General features: G+C 48.4%; 1 protein-coding gene across 5 annotated transcripts in view; it reads right to left on the bottom strand.

The window, feature by feature from the left end:
• LOC122375460 (inactive dipeptidyl peptidase 10-like) overlaps positions 1 to 22,655 on the bottom strand; it is a 191,392-nt gene that overhangs the window by 102,181 nt on the left and 66,556 nt on the right. Inside the window, exons 1-2 of one of the 5 annotated variants that reach the window (XM_043355189.1) lie at positions 1,119 to 1,137; positions 269 to 341 (exon numbers count right to left, since the gene is read on the bottom strand). The exons of 2 other annotated variants lie outside the window; for them this stretch is intronic. In XM_043355189.1, the coding sequence (XP_043211124.1) occupies positions 269 to 295 (27 nt within the window). In that variant the 5' untranslated portion in view covers positions 296 to 341; positions 1,119 to 1,137. Of the gene's footprint in view, positions 1 to 268; positions 1,148 to 21,487; positions 21,635 to 22,655 lie in introns of those variants that run through there. 2 more of the 5 variants (XM_043355060.1, XM_043355122.1) reach the window with 2 other exon arrangements.

The raw sequence follows: 22,655 nt of genomic DNA, 5'->3' as shown, positions 1-22,655 counted from the left end.
GACACCCCAAACAGTTGCCTGACTGGCCATATTACGATTTATTCGATTAGGTGAACTTGAAATTTGGGCCTTTTCGGTACTTATGGCCACTCGTGAACCCCATTTGCATCACTGTGAAACGGTGGGTGGCCGCTTTTCCCCTGGTGACCGCCTTGCCCCACTCTCCCCTACATTACCTATCGGTAAGATTTCATTGTAACTTTAAACATAATCAGTTCAAGGTTCACGCGTCAACATTGCAGTGTTTTAATATTTCTAACGCAATTACCTCATCCATTGGGTCCTTCTTGTCCATTAGACCGTTTGTCTTTCACGTTTCACTTGCTCCATAGATATAAGATCTTAAAATGGTCAGCAAAGTCGTACAATAGGAATAAGTATCATCAGCTGATCACCATGCACGGAACCGCACACTATTGGGTTGGTGGTGGGCTGGCTACTGGCAGTACATACGCAGGCTAAAGGTCAGGGGTTTGTCTGACCTTGGGCAAGGTCTGCCTGATCGGGGATGGGGTCTGTCTGATCGGGGAAAGTAACTATTTTACCGGAGATGGAGACTGTCTTACAGAGACTGTCTGACCAGGGATATGAACTATCCAACCAGGGACAGGGACTGTCTTACCGGGGACAACCAGACTTTCTGACCAGGGATGGGTCTGTCTGACCTTGGACAGGGTATGTCTGACCGGGGATATGGACTGTCTGACCAGGGATGGGGTTTGTCTGACCTTGGACAGGGTATGTCTGATCGGGAACTGAGACTGTCTGACCAGGGATATGAACTGTCTGACCGTGGATAGGGTCTGTCTGACCGGCGATCGAGACTTTCTGACCAGGGATGGAGTCTTTCTGACCTTGGACACTGGACAGGGTCTGTCTGACGGGGGACAAGGTCTGTCTGACGGGGGACAGGGTCTGTCTGACCGGGGATAGGGTCTGTCTGACCTTGGATAGGGTCTGTCTGACCTTGGATAGGGTCTGTCTGGCCAGGGACAGGGTCTGTCTGACCGGGGACAGGGTCTGTCTGACCGGGGACAGGGTCTGTCTGACGGGGCGAGGCGGCGCGCGGACGGGACGAGCGCTGAGAGTGAGGTCACCACTGGAGCGGCGCGGCGCACCTCACTGATCCAGCGGTCGGCACCGACTGGCGGCGGCCGGACGGCATCGATCTGCGCCGCCGCCGCCGACGCCGCCGCCGCCGCCGGCCAGTACCTGTCGACGCCGCCGCGCCGGCTACCAGCTGAAAATCGCCCGCCGAGAAGGGCTCTGGCTTTTATCTGCCGCAGGCAATGTATCACTATCAGTAGCACTAGGGATATCCGCCGGAACGCCAAAAGGGCAAAGCCCTTTTTAACAAATAACAATAACAAAATACCAAACATAACAGCCTGGAGATACGCGTTCTGTCAAAGTCAATGATATGTGTTTGTATGTCTGTGTGTGTCTTTGTGTATACTGATGTGCGCACCGATTGGATTGTGTGACCCTATTACATGAGATCATGATCTGAGAAGCTTTTACCAAAAATGCAGTCAAAAACTTCACACGAAAAGTAAATTCAACAGGCATTTACTTTTCGTGTGACCCCTGTCGACCCCCTCTGATGTCAAATTTACGAAGCAATTGGGTATCACTGCACGGCAGAGCAAGACGACTTATTCGGCTTAGTCCGGGTACACTCTAATGCGTATACTATAACTTCTGAACGGGGAATCAAGACTCTAAATGGGCATCACATCCGGCGACAGGGGCACCACAAACTTCGATGGGGGCATACCAAACATAACAGCCTAGAGACACGCGTTCTGTGCAGCACCTAATGGATGCTTGGAAGCTGAACCCGCGCCCCAATGGAGGTGGGGGGGAGGGGCTAGTCTATTCATAGCCCATTTCCCGTTTTACTGCAATATCTTATACCCCCCCCCCCAATGCATGAGGGAAATATCATATCACATGTTTGGACAGGAAGACTGCAAACGCGCGGCTAATGCGAGCCGACATATGCCGAATCGCGATTCTGTCCAAACATGGTCTTGAAAAGTAGGTCACAGGTCAAAGGTCATTCGGGTCAGGGTCATGAAATTTTCAGGGTAGGTGTAGAATTACTTAACGCGAGGATAATGAAAGTTTCATCGCGATGGGCCGCTTTTTACGCGAGTTGTTTGCGAAAAACCGAGGGGGGTCCATTTGACCCCCCCCCCTCGGAAAAAAAGATGCTTAAAGTCAAAAAGATAAAAAGTCAAATACAAAAGGTCAAAAACAAAACTAACAATTGCTTAAGAGTCAACACAGCAAAATAATAGTTTCATTGGCGGAAATCTGAAGAATGGCGGTTCAATGACGAAATGTGACTTCGAAATCATGGAGTAGCTTTCGATGTGTCATATAGCTTTCGACGTCGACGACGTCTTAAAGCATTTGTCGTGCGTCTATCTACTTGGATTTGATTTCATACGAGATCCAGGAATAAATTATGAGATCCAGGAATAAATCATTGACCTATAATAAGTATTATAAGTACTATTAAATAAGTAATAATAAGTATAATACGTATAATAAGTACTTAATAGTACTAATACGTAGTACTTAGTAGTACTAATAGTACTAATATTAATAGTACTAAATAATAAGTACTTAATAGTACTAATAATAAGTACTTAACCCTCGCCGGCCGAGGGGGGGGGGCGGGTGCCGCCCCCCCCCCCCATAGGGTTTTTTTCGCGATAGCTCCGAACACGCTGGCGATAGAGAGCTGAAACTTGGCATACCTGACCTTTGATCCAAGCCGGATCTTTTGACACCAACCGCATTTTTGGGTCAGGTCAGGTCACTGACCTATGACGTCATAAGTGAACCTCTGCACGGTCTTCAGATGTCGCAACTTCGCAACGCCCTCACTGCCAGAGAAGATGTCACAGGGAAATGAAACTTGCAGGATCTAGTATCCATTATGAGTCTCACAACTTGTATATCTCGGATTTTTCCTAAAGGTCATATGAGGTCAGGTCATTTTCGTGACCTCACCGGCATTATAAGTCAATGGGGAAAAATTCAAACTGCTATTCTGGCGCCGGGAACGATCTCCAACTATCTCAAGCACACAGAATCGTGATTTGATGCACTCCTTGCAAGTTTAGATGCGTCACTTTTGCAATGTTGACCTTGCGTGACGTCATTTATGACGTCATCAAGGTCATATTCGTTTTTCGTCCATAACTCTTTATCAAATTGAGCTAGCGAGTCGGGAAAGCCACCAATGGACTCAGGAAGACCTGCCAAATCGAATGATATGCGACATGACCTCTTTCGACCTACTTCGTGACCTAAGGGTGCTGACCTGACCTTGACCTGAGGTCAACACCCCAAGTTGACCTGACCCGAACAAAAAGTACATCATTCGACGCGCCTGAGCGAGGCGAACACGATGCTGCCAAAATCGCGGCTCTGCGGCCGTTTTTTGCGAAGTTATTCACCAAAAACTGAACCGTACCCTGGGGCACTTGACCTGACCTCAGAGGTCACCGGTTGACCTAGGACCTTAAAATCGGGTACCAATCTCTGCGTCTCGTAACGGCGCACACGCTCGTTTTTTCCGCGACGCGCTAGCTCCACCAGGGGCGAAACGGCGAGGGGGGGTCGTACCCCCCCCCCCTCGGCCGGCGCGTATGTAGAAAACCAATAGGTCCGGCGAGGGTTAATAGTAATAAGTACTAATAAGTATAATAAGTACTTATTATAGGTCAATGGAATAAATTATATGAAAAAATTTTGAAGTTAGTTAGCAAAAACGTGACCATTCCATGTCCATTTACCCTTGATTAGTTCACTTGCCGTTGTGGGTAGTCTTTTTGCTGTCCAAGGTCAAACGTAAGATGTCAGTGAATTGATTTTACTCAAAATTTGGCGATACGTCAAAAGGTCCCGTCTTGGTTGGATCAAGTTGAGCGTCTGTTGCCCAAATTTCAGCCGTCTATCACCACCTGTTTTCGAGGAATCCGACTTAACAGCGCCCTTTTCCCCGCCAGGCCTACTACGTCCGATCTGAATCAACCGTCGCATGGGGGGGGGGGGGTGATGCAGCCCCCATTAGTTTTTTTTCTGAGATGAATGCTAAACAGATCAGCAGATCGCGACAAGATTTTGCATTTCCTACGGCGCGTCTTTGCGCAACTTTAAAAGAAAACTAATTGACCGGGTCATGTCAGGTCACAGAGCTATGACGTTATAAGAGGCACAGCCTCAGGCCAGAAGTGCGTAAAATCGCAGATTATCGCGTGTTATTGGGAAATATCAACCACAACAAAGACTTTGCTGGCTATTTCGGAGCATGGGTGACCTTATCAAGGTAAAAGGAAGATCACAGGGGAAGGTCATTGACCGTTTTTTACCTCTGGTGACCGTTCGTGACCTCAACTTTAATGGGGTACATAGTTGTCCTAACTTCAAGTTTTCTTTTATTCAGTACGTCTAAGAGTGTGTATGAAGCATTGTGATGCAAAGCATGAAATAGATTGATTACATCAGTTTCAGACAGTTATCTATTAGGTCGTTCAATAAGTAACAGTCAATGGTCATATTATGCTGCGTACCCATATATGGAAAATCCTTCCAAAAATGAAAGGCTTCCAAAAATGGAAGATTTGACCACAGTTTCCCTGACTGATCTGACCTTTGAGTGGTATTTATTGATCAACAATTGCATGATGCATACGTTGAAGGGGTAATGTCTTCATATTGATGTGTTAACAATAATTTCTCTGAAAACACGTAATAACAAGGGACTTTTGACGAATTTTTGCCATTTGACTTTGGTCTTTTTGACTTTTTGCCATTTAACTTTTGTCTCTTTGACTTTTTTTTGCCATTTGACTTTTATCTCTTTGACCTTTTGTTGGTTTGACTTTTTACTTTTGACTTTTACATTTTGACTTTTATCCATTTTGACTTTTTCACGTTTGACTTTTCTCCTTTTTGACTTTTTGCCATTTTGAATTTTTGCTCTTTTGACTTTTTGGTTTTGACTTTTTGACGTTTTGAGTTATACTTATACATTTTGACTTTCTTGCATTTGACTTTTATCCCTTTTGGCTTTTTGTCATTTGACTTTTTGTCCGATTACCGCCCTGTAGATATAGGTATAACCTAGGCCTGCCTATCAGCGTCTAGTCCCGTCCTGCCCAGCTCTGACAGCGGCTGCCGTCGGCCGCCGGCCGACGACCGGCCTCTCTGGCGCACCACATTAGTCTCAGATGCGTCATTATCGCCTCCGCGCACCGCTGAAGGCCGGCGATGTTCTCCCCCCTGCTCGGGAATGGCACTAGGCCGACCGAGCAAAAAAAAAAGAAAAAAGATGTTCTCCCCTTGCCGGCGCTGCGGCACCGCCACACAAGGCCCTATATCCGCCACACCGGCGCCACGAATGCCGCCGCGGGGGCGCGGCGGAGACGAGCAGTTGGGCGCCAGCGCGGCGGCTGGAGATGGGCCGGCACATACGGACAGGCAGAGCCGCCTGCCGGAGAAACGGTGCACTAGTTGCTGGAGCGCCGGCCGCGGCGGCTGGAGGCTGTGAATTGTGGACGACTCGCGGACAAACTGGTAGGGGAGAGTGTAAGTAAGATGCCCAGGGTGGGAAAGACGCCCCACCCCCTCTAGCGGCAAAACAAAGAATCGAACCTGGAAATTAATGTTCTTAGCGTGAAGTGGAAGACTGCCTTGGTAACTGCACAAAAATTTGCGAAGCTCAGTTGGGCAACGGCTGGCTGTGGTGATTGCATGTTTTTTATTTGCTTCTTTCGAAAAATATTTTGGTGTCAAAACATTGTAAATATCAAAGAAGGTAAATAATTTTTATGTCTCTTGCTATGGTCGTGATACATTAACATGCGTGTACTGTGTCCCAAACAGTTTGTTTCAGGGTATAGTTTTATGGCTAACAAATTGTACTGATTTAATGTTAATTTGGTACCTTGGGGTAAGATGCCCCCTGCCCTGGTGGGGAAAGACGCCCCCCTAAATCCGTAGGCTGGCCTACAAGCAGTGGCGTACCCAGGAATTTGCGAAGGACCAGGGCATTGGACGAGAGGGCGCCAATCAAGGAGGGCGCCAACAACAAGGAGGGCGCCACATATCTGAAACTTGAATGTGTCAGTTATGTTCGTACACGTGCGGAACGAACATAACTGACATACTGGACAGAGGGGCGCCACCCACCATCATCTAGGAGCGCGACGCTATCGATTGGAGGGGCGCCAATACTGGACAAAGGGGCGCCACCGGCCCACCATATCGTCTAGGAGGGCGCCACTATCACCAGAGGAGCGCCAATACTGGACAGAGGGGCTTCGCCATCAACTAGAAGCGCGCCGCTATCGACTGGAGGAGCGCCAACACTGGACAGAGGGGCGCCAGTCACTGAGGGCGCCGGGGACGATGAGCCAAAGGGACAGGGCATGCACGGAATGTCCTGTATGTGCGTACGCCACTGCCTACAAGGAACCCGTCAAATCATTTATTACATACTTGTGATGAGAGACAAAAGCCGATCTGGGACTATGAGAGTCCAGTACGGTCGGCTGCTCCCCATGCCGGTCTCTCGGCCCACACAGCGACTTTTTGGGCGGCATCTGACTCTGAGAGCCCTCACGGCGGCCTCTGTGGGCCCCATTATTGGCTCCAAGGCCCCTCACGACATCCTTTGAGGGCTCCCACGTTGGCTCCACGGGCTGCGCTTGCATCTGAGGTCCTCGATTGGCTCGAGGGCCCTCAAGCATCATGGAGACCGGTAAGAGCCCCACAGCGGTCTCCGAACGCCACCACGGAGGCTTGTTTGGCCGCGCTGAACTATGATGGCCCTGACGATGACCTCTGAAGCCCCTTACGACTACTTTTGAGGGCCCTGACGATGACGTTTAGTGTCTATTGCAGGCTCGAAGGGACTACTGATTCGTTCAGGCGATTCACGCGCCCAATTATGTCACTTATAGTGCAGGGGGGCATCTTCCCCAACGCCAGGGGGCGTCTTTCCCATCCTGTGGGGTAAGATGCCCCCTTTCACTTCTTCAGGAAAATGTTTAATAGCATAAAAGCTATCATATTTCAGGCACGAAAGTGTGTTATTTTTTGGAGAAAAATGATGTCGGCTTCCGTTGAAACTCCAAGTTTTTGCTTTCCGATCGTCATTTTCGAATAATATATGAGATTGTAAAACCCTGGGCATCTTACCCCACTCTCCCCTACGTATCGCAAAGTGCAGACCAAAACGTGTTACACATACGCAAATATTCATACGTAAAACCCGTAGATGATTAAGTACATATGAGCAAGAGTTCGGATCTATTTATAGGTACATGCAACCAACTATGTAAGAAAAATGTCAAGCAGAAAGTCGTTTCGGAGTATTATTGCTGCATATCAAGAATTCCCAAAGAAGATGTCTGCGCTACATTCATAAATCAATCGTCTCTGAAGGGCCCATGTGATAAATGGCAGACCCCAGCGATCCGACGCTGAAATACACGAATATCTTTGAGATCATTCCAACTGTGTTGCAAATTGGAAGACTATCCTGACTATATAAAATGAGCCGACCACATGTGGTCGATGATCGGTAATTGACACGCACCCCGATGGGGTATTTAGCCGAACGCGCAGCGCCCGCCGGCGGCGAGGGGAGGGGGCAGAATCGGCCTCCCAGATAGAGGTCTGCAGTTGCACCGGCCGGCAGCAGCCGCGGCTGGCTGCAGCCCCACGGCTATGGGTCGAGGCGGCTGCAAATATCTTTAAGAACACGGCTACGGCTGTGGCCACGGCTGTGAGATTTCAAGCTCAATCTTAAGTACTCAAATATAAAATCTAAATCCTTAATCTTACATTCTGATAAGCAGTCTAGCCCGTAAAAATCATGCAAAGGATGCCCAGCAACATTGAAAGTGGTGAAGCCTTTGAAAACCTGTCATGGTTTTCATATATGAAAAGCATTTGCCATCATTCATGCCAAATTCATGAGGGAGTTTGCACTCTGGTACAGAATACTAATAATAGGTACCAATTGTTCCTTCATCATGATAAGCTTGACAGCTTCAGAAAATACACCATGTTGCATTGTCACATCCCTTTCAAATCAATCTTCCTGGTCATTAGGAGAGCACCTTACAGCCATTGAAGACAAGCGTTCAATAATTCTTTCAGGTAATAAAAAAGAAATAACGCCTAGGTAAAAGCAGGTAAAGGCTTCATGAAATATTATCTAAAATAACTCTTAGATGTAATCATGTATTTTTGGATTTTCGGCAAGTCCAATTACAGAATACAAAACTGGCGCTTTTATGTTCTAACTGGTGTGTGAGTGAACGCTAACAGAAAATGCTGATCAACGAAGCCAATGGAATTAGATTATAAGGGAGCGTAAACCTTACTAATGGTTCATTCATATGACATTGAAAACCTTGAACACGACATTTCTTGCGCGAGTTGTTGACTTTACTAATGAAAAGACGTCTTTTTCTAAAAATGTCCAAAATTTGATATTAATCTTTGTTTGAGAGAAATAGTTTTACTGCAATTTTTTTTTTAATTAAAAATCATAATTGTTATGGCTGTTTGTAGACACAACAAAATAATTGCTACTTCTTTGCTACTGACGTCATTAAAAACTCCAATAAACTTTTAGATTGAAAGAGCCAATTGTGGCTCATAAGTCCTTGGTGATTTAAGCGCAGCTTGAAGAAAAATGAAAATCAAATTGAAAAAATCAAAATAGATGTTTTTCTTTCTTGGATGCTCACTATTAGTGTTTTGATGCCTTGCATATCAAATTAGTTTGAGAATTCCTCAGAAGGCTGCTTCAAGCCTGGCATATCACACCCCAGAAAACATGCAAAGTAAGAAAGGACTAGAAGCAAGAGTTTTGACTATCAGGACAATCACTGTTTGACAGTTCATCAACTTCAGTTTCATTTCCATAACATTGATAATGAAAAGTATCAGGGTCTGTTGTTCTGTCCCACAACCACGCTTCAGGATTTGGCATTAGATGTCTACACTGCTTCTATTCTGGTTCGTTGTTTAATTGTTTATGTTTTCTGTTCATGTAGGTACATACCTACCCGTCTTTCTTAACCCCTTGAAGTGCTTGTGCAGGCATGCTTCATGAGCTTGAGAATCTATAGCCCATTGCAATGTGCTTTTGGCTATATGTTTTAACTAAAAACAACTTACTGTATACTATTTGGTTGCATTTCATTGAAAGTATCCACGGCCGGCTTCAGGTCAAAGGTCAGGTCACCAGAGGTCACTGACTATTTCAACATTTTGGAAACTCCCAACGGCTATCTCGGGAACCGATAGAGCTACAGCGCCGCGGGAAAGCGCATTCGATAGCCCTTTTACAGACCTTTCTGAGTAATTTTCTCAGATTTGACCTCAGGTCAACGGTTTAGCCTCCAGAGGGCAAAAACTCCACAAAAAAACGTTTTACGAAAAGCGTTTTTCTCGGCAATAACTTTTGACTCAAAAGAGCCATGACATTACTTTTGCCACCATCGTGTTCCTCTCGTTGAGACGCGTCGAATGAACTATAATTTGACCTTGAAAGGTCATTTTGAAAATTTGACCTCAGGTTAAGGTCATGACCTGACCGGAAAAGGTCATGTTGCATATCAGTCGATCCGCAACGTCGAGCCGAACACATCTAAGGCGTTTTCAGCGCTCTAGCATGTCTCAATCAGAAGTTATTAGCGAAAAACTGTTAGATTCTGTTCGTGACCTGAGATGACCTCGGGGACATAACGAGGGGTCACAGTTGCCATTTTCCGGTTCAGTGTGTCAATTGTACCTACATCTCGATGTTTGAGAATGTCTAGAATGGCGTTCGTGCAAAACAGACGCTTTTCAATTTTCTCCAATTGACTTATAATGGAGAGGCCGCAAAATTGACCTGACCTTAGGTCACAGATATCAAAATTCCGAGATATACATTTTATAGATAATGTTGCTCTAATCAATCGCTGAAAGTTTCAAGGCAATCGATCAATCGGTGTAGCTATGACGAGCATTCTTATTTTTTCTGAGGTGAGGTCACTTGGCGTTACCTGGTGACCTGACCTAAGGTGACCTGGGTCTGAAATTTTCACATGTGCAGAAAAGATGTACGAACAGGTGTGCCAAAAACGGCGGCGATGATATCTGCGAAAAACCGCAAGGGGGTGTTCAAACACCCCCCCCCCCCGGCCCGGCGCGGGTTAAAAATATAAATGTTCTAAGCCATTACATTGTCATTTTTAGCGAAATTCATCGATGGCCCTCAAAAGACTTCACGTCAGTTTTCGAATCATTCTAAAGTAGAACGCATGATATTCCGACACGGGCACCTCGATGCGATGGATTTTTTCTTTCATTACAAGATGTTTGGCCCAGGGTATATTGAATTAGGGGGTAGGACCAAGTTTAGTAGGCATGATCTCAGCAATTATCTTGTTTTATATGGCGGTTTTCATTATTACAATATTATTTTTTATATTATGAAGTTTGTATATCTCGGTTTTACGAAAAATACCTAGTAGGGCAACAAAGATGAATTTCGCGAAAAAATAATTTTAGTTGGAAACATCATTCTGGTATGCAAAATTCAGTATGAAGCCCAGTATGGTGACCGTCTAGTGTGCTTCCAAGGCTGAGTACCTGATATCAAAAGGAGTTGTTTACTATTTTGTCTTACGTTGCTAGGTGGTTGCTAGGGAGATAAAGATACTCTCGTGCGTGATCATTTGCACTTATTTTTCCTCATTATATCGACATGTTGCTGTTTCTGAGACCTAACTCATGCTAAGAAAAAAAAGCAGTTTTCTTAAAATGTGTACTTAAGTGCCGTAGTATTAACACAGCTCTGCAATTCTGCTTAAATATCTGCAAAATCCTGACTTCCCGGAAAATTGTTGGTGGTGATGGGGATCGAGCCCGTCGACGAAAAGTAAGTCAATATTCAAAGGCTTCAAAACGTTATTTCTTGTTGTTCTGTGAAATAGCAATGCAAAGACCGATGACAGTGCCAGTGTTGAGCTTTCCAATGAAGCATTGCAATTAGTAGTAAGGTTATTATCACCTAAGATATCTTCCATCAAATATTAGAATTCTGCCATTGTCTTGCTGTAGAACAGGGTTACTTTCAGTCTCTTGGGAACACGATTTGCCGGTCTCAGATCGAAAAACACTTCAAAAAGCGGTAATAGACAATGAAATTTCCCACCTGATAGCATCTCGGGTTTCTATATATCCTGTCTAGAATTTTCATAAATCAGACGTAAAAATGGCCAATTTCGTCAGATTCCAAATTTTTGCCATTGGGTGTAATGTAAAGCATGGCTACTTACAGTCTCTTGGGAACACGATTTCTGTACCTCAGATTGAAAAACACTTCAAAAGTCGCAGATAGCAGACGATTTAATCTACAAGATAGCATCTCGCTTTTTTCTGTATCTGGTCATGTATCTCCATAAAACCCTCTCAAATATAGTCAATTTAGCATTAAAGTCTATGGATTTAGAAGAATTTTCATATCCGACTAGATTTGGGCTACCATGTCTGTTGACCGGGGGCCGGTTTGGCCGTCAAAAAGCAATCGAACGAAATCTATATTACTATTTGAGGAGGGTGCGTCTGTCCGTTACCGAGGTCCCGACTTGGTGGTGCTTTGCGTGGACTACAGGCCAGACCGTTGCACCTAGCCCGGTGAAATTTGCACAACTTATAGATCAAAGATGCGCGACGTGCCTTTGAGGGGTCTCAGCTCGATCGGGTCGTTAGTGAGCGCGTGACGCGTGCCCAAAAAGTGCAAATTCGCGTCATAGACTTTACATGTATAAATCGGCGTGCGAAATCGGGCGAAAACGGCTAATTTTGGCCGACACGGGTCCAGTCCCCGTGCAATATCTTGGTGACCAGGGATCCGACCGGCACGGGGAAAACAGCATCGTGTACAGAATTGAACGGGCTATTGAATGGTGTGCAATGCAGAGGATAGCACGCGCCACGTGCACCGGAGAGGGCACTTTTATTTGAAAAATTGCGATCTTTGAGGGATTTTGGAATTAATTTTATTTTTAGGTGACCGTTAAATGGAGCGAGTTGAATCAACGCCTATTTGCAAGAGAAAGGTACCGCCTCTCATATAAAAATTGTGAAAAGCTGATTGATCCAAATCAAGGTGGTGCAAATCACAGGAGAAAATGGTGTTTGTCAATTTTGTGCCACTTTATTAATCACACGGGGTTTGCTGCATAACCTGATACCTTTGGCAACTGAATATGGTACCATTGGATAGAGCATTCAATTCTGTCCAATATTCACTCTTCATTTTTGCATGATTAGCAACAGTATCCTTAAAAATGTAAATGTTCCAAACCATTACATTGTCATTTTTAGCGAAATTCATCGATGGCCCTCAAAAGACTTCACGCCAGTTTTCGAATCATTCTAAAGTAGAACGCATGATAATACGACACGGGCACCTCGATGCGATGTATCTTTTTTTTTGTTTTATTACAAAGTGCTTGGCCGTCGAAAAGCAATCGAACCAAATGGATACCAGCCAAATCGACACAGACCAACCCAATACCCACGGGTCAAAAATAACCCTTCTTCGCGTTGCGGAGCACGCGGGTAATCCTAGTGGATACCAACCAAATCGACACAGACCAACCCAATACCACGGGTCAAAAATAACCCTTTCTCGGGGTAACCCTAGTTAGTTCCCTATAAATCGATAGGCTTAACATTAGCTATAGATTAGGGAATTTACTTCAGCAGTGAAACATTTGGCTATGTATACTCCACGCTCCGCTAATTCCATTGATACAAGAGACCCAACATGAGCACGTTCCGATTGAGCAGATTAAGCACATTCCGCTGACTTGACCCATATTTCTTTAAATCCAGATCGATCCGAAGCTCAGATCATAGTGATGCTGCGTCGAGCCGCTGGCTTGGAGCACACTGGGCGGAAAATAATTCCCAGAACGACCCGGAAACTTGACATTGGTTTGACGGAACTTTAGCTGAAACTTCCAGCTATACAAATAGTGGCCCAAAATGTGCAGCGTTTCAGAAAATGCAGTGGACGTTGCGATACAGCCCAAGTGTCTGATGGAAGATATTCTACATTTATATCGCCGTCACGTATGAGAAACCCGTTTTCTGTGTACGTGAATGTTCCATATTATGTAGACATTCGAAAGTATGACGTCACGGCAAAATATTCTGCCGCAAAATGGCATTGCGGATCGTCATGATGTCCATGGTTTTGCATCTCAATGTGGCTCACAAAGCGTGTTTGTTTTTTAGCGTGTGTATACAAAATTGTGGCGTATTTCTTCCTTGCTGAAATGTAGTGGGGGGGGGGGGGCAATAGCGTTAATCGGTGAGTTGTCACCCTACTGAGTGTGTTAGAAATGCACAGGTACCTAAGTGTGCTGCATTTTAGTGGCTTTGCGGAAATGGTCCGCATCTTTGGTAGGCGACTGCCACATTTTGCTGCTAGGCACAATGTTTGGTCGGAGTGTTTCACACAATATTTTGCCATCCGAAGTATGCGACGTGTGATGTCACATACCCCGCACAATATTCTGCACAAAACGGACAGCCAGAGAGAGTTGGTATGGCCCCCTGGCCATTGACTCCTATGGCACTTCGAAATTTTCCAAATTTACAGGGTAGGAAAGCCCCTAGGAAATCTCCCGAGTCCCCTTTGTACAAAATCAGAAACTCTAGATCAATATTTAGGTTTTATGAATGTTAACCCTCGCCCGTATTGGTGTTTTTCCAGCCGCGAACGTATAAGGGGGGGGGGGGGGGTCCGTTGGACCCCCTTGCCGTTTCGCCTATGATCAACCTAGAGCTTCGCGGAAAAAAAAACAAGTGTGTTGCCCGTGACGGGAGGAAGCCGATGATACCCAATTTTAAAGGGACACTCCCACCTTAACATTAGTTTTGAGTTGAGATAGCCAAATTGGTGGCCATGGCCTGCAAATACCGGTTTGGGCACTCACAACATCGACAAATGCTTTAATTCGGAGATATGGAATTTCAAACTTGCAGTTTTCGGATTCTAAGGGGCTAGTGCATTGGTATGCCCCCTTAGAATTTGTGACGTCAGCGGAGATCTAACGATTTTTAAATCTTTTACTAAAACGTTTGGTAGCACGCGGTGGTATATGCTGCTTTGCGCGCAACAAATGCCGCACTTTCAAATAAAGTCGCTAGGAACAGCGGAGATCCCAAAAAGTAAACAGAAGTAAAAGTCTAATATCTTGAAAACCGGTGAATATTTTTCGATGAAATTTGGTAGATATTCGTTTTCGCTCTTTCTGAACCGAGCGACATCACTTTCGTGCCAATTCATTAACTTTTTTGAAGGTGGGAGGGTCCCTTTAAGGTCTAGGCCATTGGTTGACCTTCCAGGAATGACCCAAAAGTCGGTAAAATCGGACCCTGTTAGAACGTCGTAAAGTGTAGCTGCTTTGGAGTTTTTCGGGGCGCTGATCACGAATATCATGTTAGTTTTGATCACTGCTGATGTCTTCATGAATTTAGGCCAGGTCGGGTCAGGTCAGGTCAGGTCAACCAGTAGGGGTCCTACCGGGTATTCGTAGTAAGTGTCAACCGCCTCTGATAGCTTCGTAACATGTTACGAAGACACCAATACTTCTTCGTAAACGTTCATATGGTTTCTAAATTCGAATTCAGCTCCAAAAACTAGCATACAAACATGTAAAACTCGAAAAAGTGAAACGAGGTCATCAAAGGTCAATGACCTGACCTTCAGGTGACCTTGACAGCCACCCTAATGCATGGGGGCAACATCATATTACATGTTTGAACGTTTGGAACCACGAAAAGATTGCAAACGCGCGGCTAATGCAAGCCGACATACGCCGAATCGCGATTCCGTCCAAACATGGTCTCAAAAAGTAGGTCACAACAGGTCAAAGGTCATTTGAGTCAGGGCCATGAAATTTCCAGGGTAAGTGTAAAATTGATTAACGCGAGGGTACTGAAAGTTTCGTTGCGATTGGCCGCTTTTTACGCGAGTTATTCGTGAAAAACCGAGGGGGGTCCGTTCGATCCCCCCCCCCCCGATACGGGCGAGGGTTAAAGATTTGCTAAAACGTCAAAAGTCTTTCGCTTATTGCTTTTGTTTAGGTAACGATAGAGCAAACGGACAGACGTACATATAGTCGGGCGGACAGGGCGGGCGGTAAAGATGTCAATCGGATACCAACTTCTTGGTATACCGATACTAAGCCGATGCCAACTCGGTATTTGGTATTTCAAGGCTAATGAATTTGCCGTGCCGTACACTGCCCGGTGGGGTGCTCTGCCGTGCCGTACACTGCCCGGTGGGGTGCTCTGCCGTGCCGTACACTGCCCGGCGGGGTGCTCTGCCGTGCCGTACTCTGCCCGGCGGGGTGCTCTGCCGGACGGAAACAGATGCCCGGCGCGGGCGAGTCCGGGTGCACGCCGTCGGGCCGGGAGTGTCGCCGGACGCTCGTTGGCAGTGCCGCGGCGACGCGCACAGAACTGGTACGGCGGGCAGCGGGCGGGCGCTGCCTGCTGGTCGGGCCGCCCCCGCTCGATCGGGGCTCGGACCCTTTGACTGGGCGCGCCACGCCGTGTCGACATTTCACCCACAGGTCGATAGACGGGCTTTCTGACAGCTCATCGCAACCGAATTATAGAACCTCGTTGGAAGCGACAGAATCGGGCATTCAGAGATAACTCGGCCCTTACCTTTGTGAGCTTCATAGTTCAGGGCAAGGGGCGGACTGAAGTCAAGTCACTCGTCACCGCCCAGGCTGTACGGTGTACCAAAAATCCATAAGGATGGTGTACCCCTGAGACCAATCACCAGCATGATTGGGTCACCTGCGTATAAATTGGCTGCTCACCTCACTAAGACCAAAAGCACAGTGCTTGGGAAAACAGAGTACACCGAGGCGAATTCAAAGTCATTTGTAGAGGAGATAAGAAATCTTAGCATAGACGGAACCGAAGAAATGGTTAGTTTTGATGTAGTCTCATTTTTCACCAAGGTGGAGGATGCAGTCGACGTGATTTGCTCGAAACTAACAGCAGATGACAGCCTGCAAGACCGAACCGGACTGAGCGTAGAACAAATTCGAGGGCTGATGGCGTGCCCGAATTGCCGCTACTTCCTATGCCAAGGGTCATTCTACGAACAGACCGAAGGTGCACCTATGGGCCTGAGCCTGTCCGTAGTCTTCGCTGATGCCTATACATGTATAAGCACATTGAGGAGTCGGTATTAGGCGCAGTATCTATTCAGCCAGTCATCTGGACTCTGGAGAACGTGTATCGATGACACGCTCATTTTGTGGAAACATTGGAATGAGGCACTACATAGAACAATTTCACATGGAGCTGAACAGCTTCTGCCCAAAGGGGGGGGGGGCAGTGTTCAAACACGCCCGACCCGGCGAGGGTTGAAATAAATTCATAATTGCTGTAACATGCTGTAACTTTTAAGTATATAAATATTTCAAATGTATTTATATCTTTGCAGATTGTATCTCACTTTCTGCTTGCAGTGAAATAGATGTCAGATTTCGTCGAGTTTGGTGCACTCACCAGATAACCCGGGTCGTGAAAAATGTTAATGTGTTCATAATCATATACGTATGTCCATGGAACCGAAAAACTGGATCTGGTATCTGATTCCAAGGATCCTTATCTCGGATCCGATGGGATCATAAATACAACTATTTAAGTTATCGAGGGAGGGATCCATTGGGATCAAAGATCCGAATTTAAATTTTTAACTGAGATCCAGTGAGATCATAGATCCTCAATCATTTTTTGTCAGCACAGAAATCCCAAAGAATCACTCGTTGCAACTCATAAAATTTCCGTTTTAGTAGTTGTAGGTGATTGCATGTCATAATTCAAAGCTTTGTTGGACTTATTAAAAAGGGCCCCTTGGAAGCATGGTTTCAAATGCTGTGCAAGATGGGGATCCACTCGGATCATAGAACCATGTTCTTGATTTATTGTCCGATCCTATGAGATCATGGATCAAGGATATATTTTTTCACACGGGATCCGGTGGGATCATACATCCTAACTTGCAGCTTGCTTCAAGATCCACTGAGATCATAAATCCGTCACTCGGATCCATGCATATGTCTGGTCATCATCAGGTCAGTTAAGATGGGTCGGGGCAGCCCTATCCGGGTGGCGGAGGGGCGGCGGGTCAGTCCGGCCTGTGGCGGAGGACGGGCGGGTCAGTCCGGCCGGTGGTGGAGGACGGGCGGGTCAGTCCGGCCGGTGGCGGAGGACGGGCGGGTCAGTCCGGCCGGTGGCGGAGGACGGGCGGGTCAGTGCGGCCGGTAGAGGAGGGGCGGGTCAGTCCGGCCGGTAGAGGAGGGGCGGGTCAGTGCGGCCGGTAGAGGAGGGGCGGGTCAGTGCGGCCGGTGGCGGAGGACGGGCGGGTCAGTCCGGCCGGTAGAGGAGGGGCGGCGGGTCAGTCCGTCCTGTGGCGGACGGGCGGGTCAGTCCGGCCGGTAGAGGAGGACGGGTCAGTCCGGCCGATAGAGGGGCGGCGGGTCAGTCCGGCCGGTGGCGGAGGACGGGCGGGTCAGTCCGGCCGGTAGAGGAGGACGGGTCAGTCCGGCCGGTAGAGGAGGGGCGGCGGGCCCGCCCAGCTGTGCTCCGTGCCCAGTGCCCACTGAGCCGACCGGACGGCCCGCAGTGGCTGCCCGGACTGTCGGCCGCTGATGGATGGCCAGCCGGTCGACGGAGGCCGCAGCCGACGCTCGGTGGCCAGCCGAAAACAGCCGCTCCAGCCGCGCCCAGCCCGCCCTCAGTGCAGCAGCCAGAGAGCCGATAAATCCCGGAAGTGCACCGACCACACAGACACAGCTCAAACCGAGCCGGGACGTCTCAAAAAGCTTTGTCTTCCAGCCTTTTAGCCTGGTCGGCTGACGAGCTCCGCATGTCCGCTGACCGATCGAACGTTCCGCAGGGGTCGCCGCGGGCCCGCGCCGGCCAGCCGCCGGGACTGCGGCAGTGCCGCCCGCCGTCCCCGGCCCTCAGTCGTCCACTGGGGCCCGTCCCCGGCCCTCTCCCGTCCACTGGGGCCCGTCACCAGCCGTCTCCCGTCCACTGGGGCCCGTCACCGGCCCTCTCCCGTCCACTGGGGCCCGTCACCAGCCGTCTCCCGTCCACTGGGGCCCGTCACCGGCCCTCAGTCGTCCACTGGGGCCCGTCCCCGGCCCTCAGTCGTCCACTGGGGCCCGTCACCGGCCCTCTCCCGTCCACTGGGGCCCGTCCCCGGCCCTCTCCCGTCCACTGGGGCCCGTCACCGGCCCTCAGTCGTCCACTGGGGCCCGTCCCCGGCCGTCCCCGGCCGTCCCCGGCCCTCTCCCGTCCACTGGGGCCCGTCCCCGGCCCTCAGTCGTCCACTGGGGCCCGTCACCGGCCCTCTTCCGTCCACTGGGGCCCGTCCCCGGCCGTCTCCCGTCCACTGGGGCCCGTCACCGGCCCTCAGTCGTCCACTGGGGCCCGTCACCGGCCCTCAGTCGTCCACTGGGGCCCGCCCCCGGCCCTCTCCCGTCCACGAGCGCAGGAGGCTCCGATGACGACCACTGACGAATGAAGCGGCACGCCTCAGAACCGTTTGACGAATGCCGCAGCACATCCGAGGACTGTCCGTCCTCTCCTTCGGCGGCCGCGGGCCCCATCGGCTGCCGAGTCCCCGCAGCGCGCGGCTGGAGACACGGACGCCTATTTCCGGCGATGAAACACAAACCCACTAACAATATGGGGGAATGATGTACGAGCACGTCAGCTGTAAATCTATCAAACTCCTAAACGACAGCCATAAACTGATGCGTGATTCATATGTAGTTCAATGACGCTTGTTAAGCTGAGAACAAAAATTCCGACCCTTTTCTTAACCCGCGCCCCGCTGGGCTATTCAGCCATACGCGCCCTGCTGGGGGGGGGGGGGCAGATTCTGCCCCCCCCCCCTTTCTAACTTCCGAACCGATGGTCGTAGAAAGACGGGGAAAACGGCAATCGAAAGCTCTCAACGAGGCGAATCTTAAGAGCTCAAAATTTTTTGCTTAAGTAGGTCAGAGGTCAGGTCAAGGTCAGGTCAAGGGTACAAAATGCAAGTTTCTACAGTATCGGCCTTGCAGCGTAATTGCCGAAGAATGGACTGAGACTGATGGCCCAAAACGTGTTCTTAGGCTACCAAGACAATATTCGTTGCATACAATATCATTCAAAGATCAAGGTCAAGGTCAGGTCAGGTCAGGTCAGGTCACCAAAAACAAAATATAGAAAAGGGCATGTGCGACACATGTTTTATGGGTCATTTTATTTATAGAATTAAATAGGCACACTCAATTAGTGATATGGACCACCTCTGGATGAAGTTCAGGTCGAGGTCAGGTCAAAGTCAGGTCAAGTGAGGTCAAATTTTGAAGTTGGTTGTTAAGGCCTTGAAAGGTGTCTATCTGATGCAGTTTTTCACGGCGAGTCGAATGGTGCTATTTTTGTTTCCGTACAAGGTCTAGAACTTCCATAAAATACATTTTCCAAAAATTTTGTGTGTCGTGACGTCATAAAATTTTGAATAACACCCACATTTTTGAACCGATTCTTCTCAAAATTGGTATGTAGGTGCACATAGCCCACTACTCTGACATATATTCCGGTTTTTTCTATACATTAAAAATTTTGGATTTTATAATTATTTCCCAAAAAAGTCGTTTTCTTAAATTGGGACAAAATCCCAAATTTTCAAAACACCGAGGTTGCCATTTGATAGACAAAGTAAAATCACGTATAACCTTTTTTGTTACGTCTTGATTCCTTTAAAAATGAAGATGTTAGCGGCGTTTGAAATTTTGCGATTTTTGAGGCGAAAATGGCGAACATGACGTCACTGAAACGTAATTTTCAAAAAAAATCCGACGGATATTGCTCAAATTTTTAGGGAACGTGTCAAATTGATGTATGATAAGGTACTGAAAGTTTGACGTCGCTGGCGTAACGCGTTTAGAAGTTATTGGCGAAAAACGGGAGGGGGGCAGATTCTCCCCCCCCCCCCCAACGGGGCGCGGGTTAAATAACTCATCAACCGTTTCAGCTAACAACTTGAAACTTCTTATACTTTCTTCTCATCAATTTTACGTCTTGTGTAAAAAAATTTGGTCATTTTTATCAAAAGCTTTTTGAGATATGTTCATTTTACTGAGGTGACTACATGGTATATTTCGTCAAAGGTAAATGTTTGAAAAATCGCCAAAAATCATGGTTTAACCCGCGCAAGACTGGGGTATTTTCCATAACGCGAGTGACTGGGGGGGGCTCTCCAGAGCCCCCCCCCCCCCTCCTATCACCGAAACTACTGGGCCGATCGTCAAAATTCAAACGGCGACTGATATCCCTGGAAAAATTGTCGAGCGAAACCTATTTTCATTGTTTTCGAGGCCACCGATGACGTCACAAGTCAGGTCAGAGTAAAAATTATCGGCATTTTTGCTTGTTCACAATTTAGGCTCTGACCACCGGCTGACAAGTCCGATCAGGCTCATTTTTGGTTTACGCACTCCTTGATATATGCCTTAGATACCCTGTGGGTACCGAACTTTTACTTCGAATTTTTCAGGTCAAGATCAGGTCATTCTAGGTCACGAAAATTGTATATTATACATCGGTCACGTGACGCATGTTTTAAAACATGCGTCACCGAATTTTGGAACATCGAATCACCGCTTGGGGGGGGGGGTGCTCTGTAGAGCCCCCCCCCCAGTCATGAGCGGGTTAACTTGACCTGTTGACTTGACCTGACTTGACCTGGGATCAAAAATGTCACACATTGTCCAAAATTGATGTACAGCAAGCTACTTCAAGCGGCGCGGCGCTACGCGCTGCGGTTTTTTATTCCCACGCGTAAAAACTTGACAGGGTGGTAGCATATAGCCCCCACCCCCCCCACCCCCCACCCCACCAGTCGGGCGAAGGTTGAGAAGCTCTAACAGGTTCCGATTTTCTCGACTTTTGGGTCATTTACCTGACCTGGAAGGTCAACAAAAAATCTAAAATTTAAAATTGGGTATCATCGGCTTTCTCTCGTCATGGGCAACACGCTTGTTTTTTTTTTTCCGCGAAGCAGGAAGCTCTAGCTCGATCAGGGGCCGAACAGCAGGGGGTCCAGCAGAGCCCCTATGGAAGTACGTTATACGCTGTAAAAAGGGCAATACGGGCGAATGACATCAGGACATGTCAGGACAAGACATAATAGTTGTGAGTTACTCTGTTAGATCGGCAGTATCAGGGTATTGCGTTCCAATGCAGTTGACCAGTACGTTCTTTCAGTCATAATGCAATTGCCAGGCTGTCAGAGTGAGCTGATGAACAGTCGCCGATCACTGAGCGCGCTCCGGCGGCGTGTCCCGGCCTGCCTCACCTGCACGTCCTCCAGGCCGGCGCGTCCTCCCGTCGCCTTCCCCGCCCCGGAGGTCTGCATTGAGTTCATGGCGGCAGCTGGTCACCGCCGCTGGTATCCCTCGTGCAGTGCGCACCGGGCGGAGCTGCGGCCGGCCGGCCAGCGACTGACGGACGGCCCCGCCCGCCCCGCCCGCCCGCGGCGGCGCCTCACCCGCCCGCGGCGCATCACCCAGCGGCGGCCCGGGACCCGCCGGCCGCAGCCGACCAGAAACCGAGCCCAACTCAAACCGCTTATCGGCCGTCCCACGCGCCCGGGCCGCGGAGGGTAACAGGGCTGTGGTCGCCACACCAGAACCCACCGTGCGAGAGAGAGAGAGAGAGAGAGAGAGAGAGAGAGAGAGAGAGAGAGAGAGAGAGAGAGATCCGACGCTGAAAGTCAGTTGGGCGCCACTATTTCATCCTTGCATAGCTGCTAAATCGCTACCAAGTTAACAGTGGAAAGGAATGTCTAAAGCAACTTCACTATCGAAGGCTGGAACTTACCAGCAATCAATCATTATGACCAATCCCGGTGCATTTGGGGGGAGGGGCTAATCTATATTGCCGCCCCTGTCGAGTTTCGAATGGGGGGTAGCCCCTGCCGCCGCCCCCCCCCCCCTGGATCCGCCAGTGTGCCGCATGTAAATCGGTCAAGTGGTTGCTGAGATATAAGCCTCGCAAAAGCATCCGCACGGCCGGCCGGCCGCTCATACTCAGAAATTTCCGTTAATCTACGAAAGACTTCGCTTGCTTCGCTAGCTCCGTAATGAGATTTGAAAATCGTTACATCTGAGCTGACGTCACAAATTCTAAGGGGACATTCAAATGCATTAACCCCCTAGAATCCGGAAACTACAATATTTGAAGGGAAAAAAATATCTAGGAAATAAAGCATTTCTCGATGTTGTGAGTGCCTAAGCCGGTAATTGCAAGCCAGGGCCACCCCAACTTGGCTATCTTAGCTCAAAACTTAGGTTAAGCTGGGATGGTTACTTTAACCCTCACCGGTCGAGGGCGACGCGGGTGCCGCTCCTTCCCCCTCCTCACTTCTTTGCGATAGCTCGGAACACGCCGACGCGGTGATATAGAAAGCTGAAACTTGGCATACCAGACCTGACCTTTGATTCAAGCCGGATCTTGTGACACCA

The sequence above is a fragment of the Amphibalanus amphitrite genome, unplaced genomic scaffold, assembly GCF_019059575.1.
Source record: "Amphibalanus amphitrite isolate SeventyFive unplaced genomic scaffold, NRLGWU_Aamphi_draft 000004F_arrow, whole genome shotgun sequence".
NCBI lineage: Eukaryota > Metazoa > Arthropoda > Thecostraca > Balanomorpha > Balanidae > Amphibalanus > Amphibalanus amphitrite.
The sequence above is the reverse complement of the archived record's forward strand: the minus strand, read 5'-3'. Positions and strand labels throughout refer to the sequence as shown.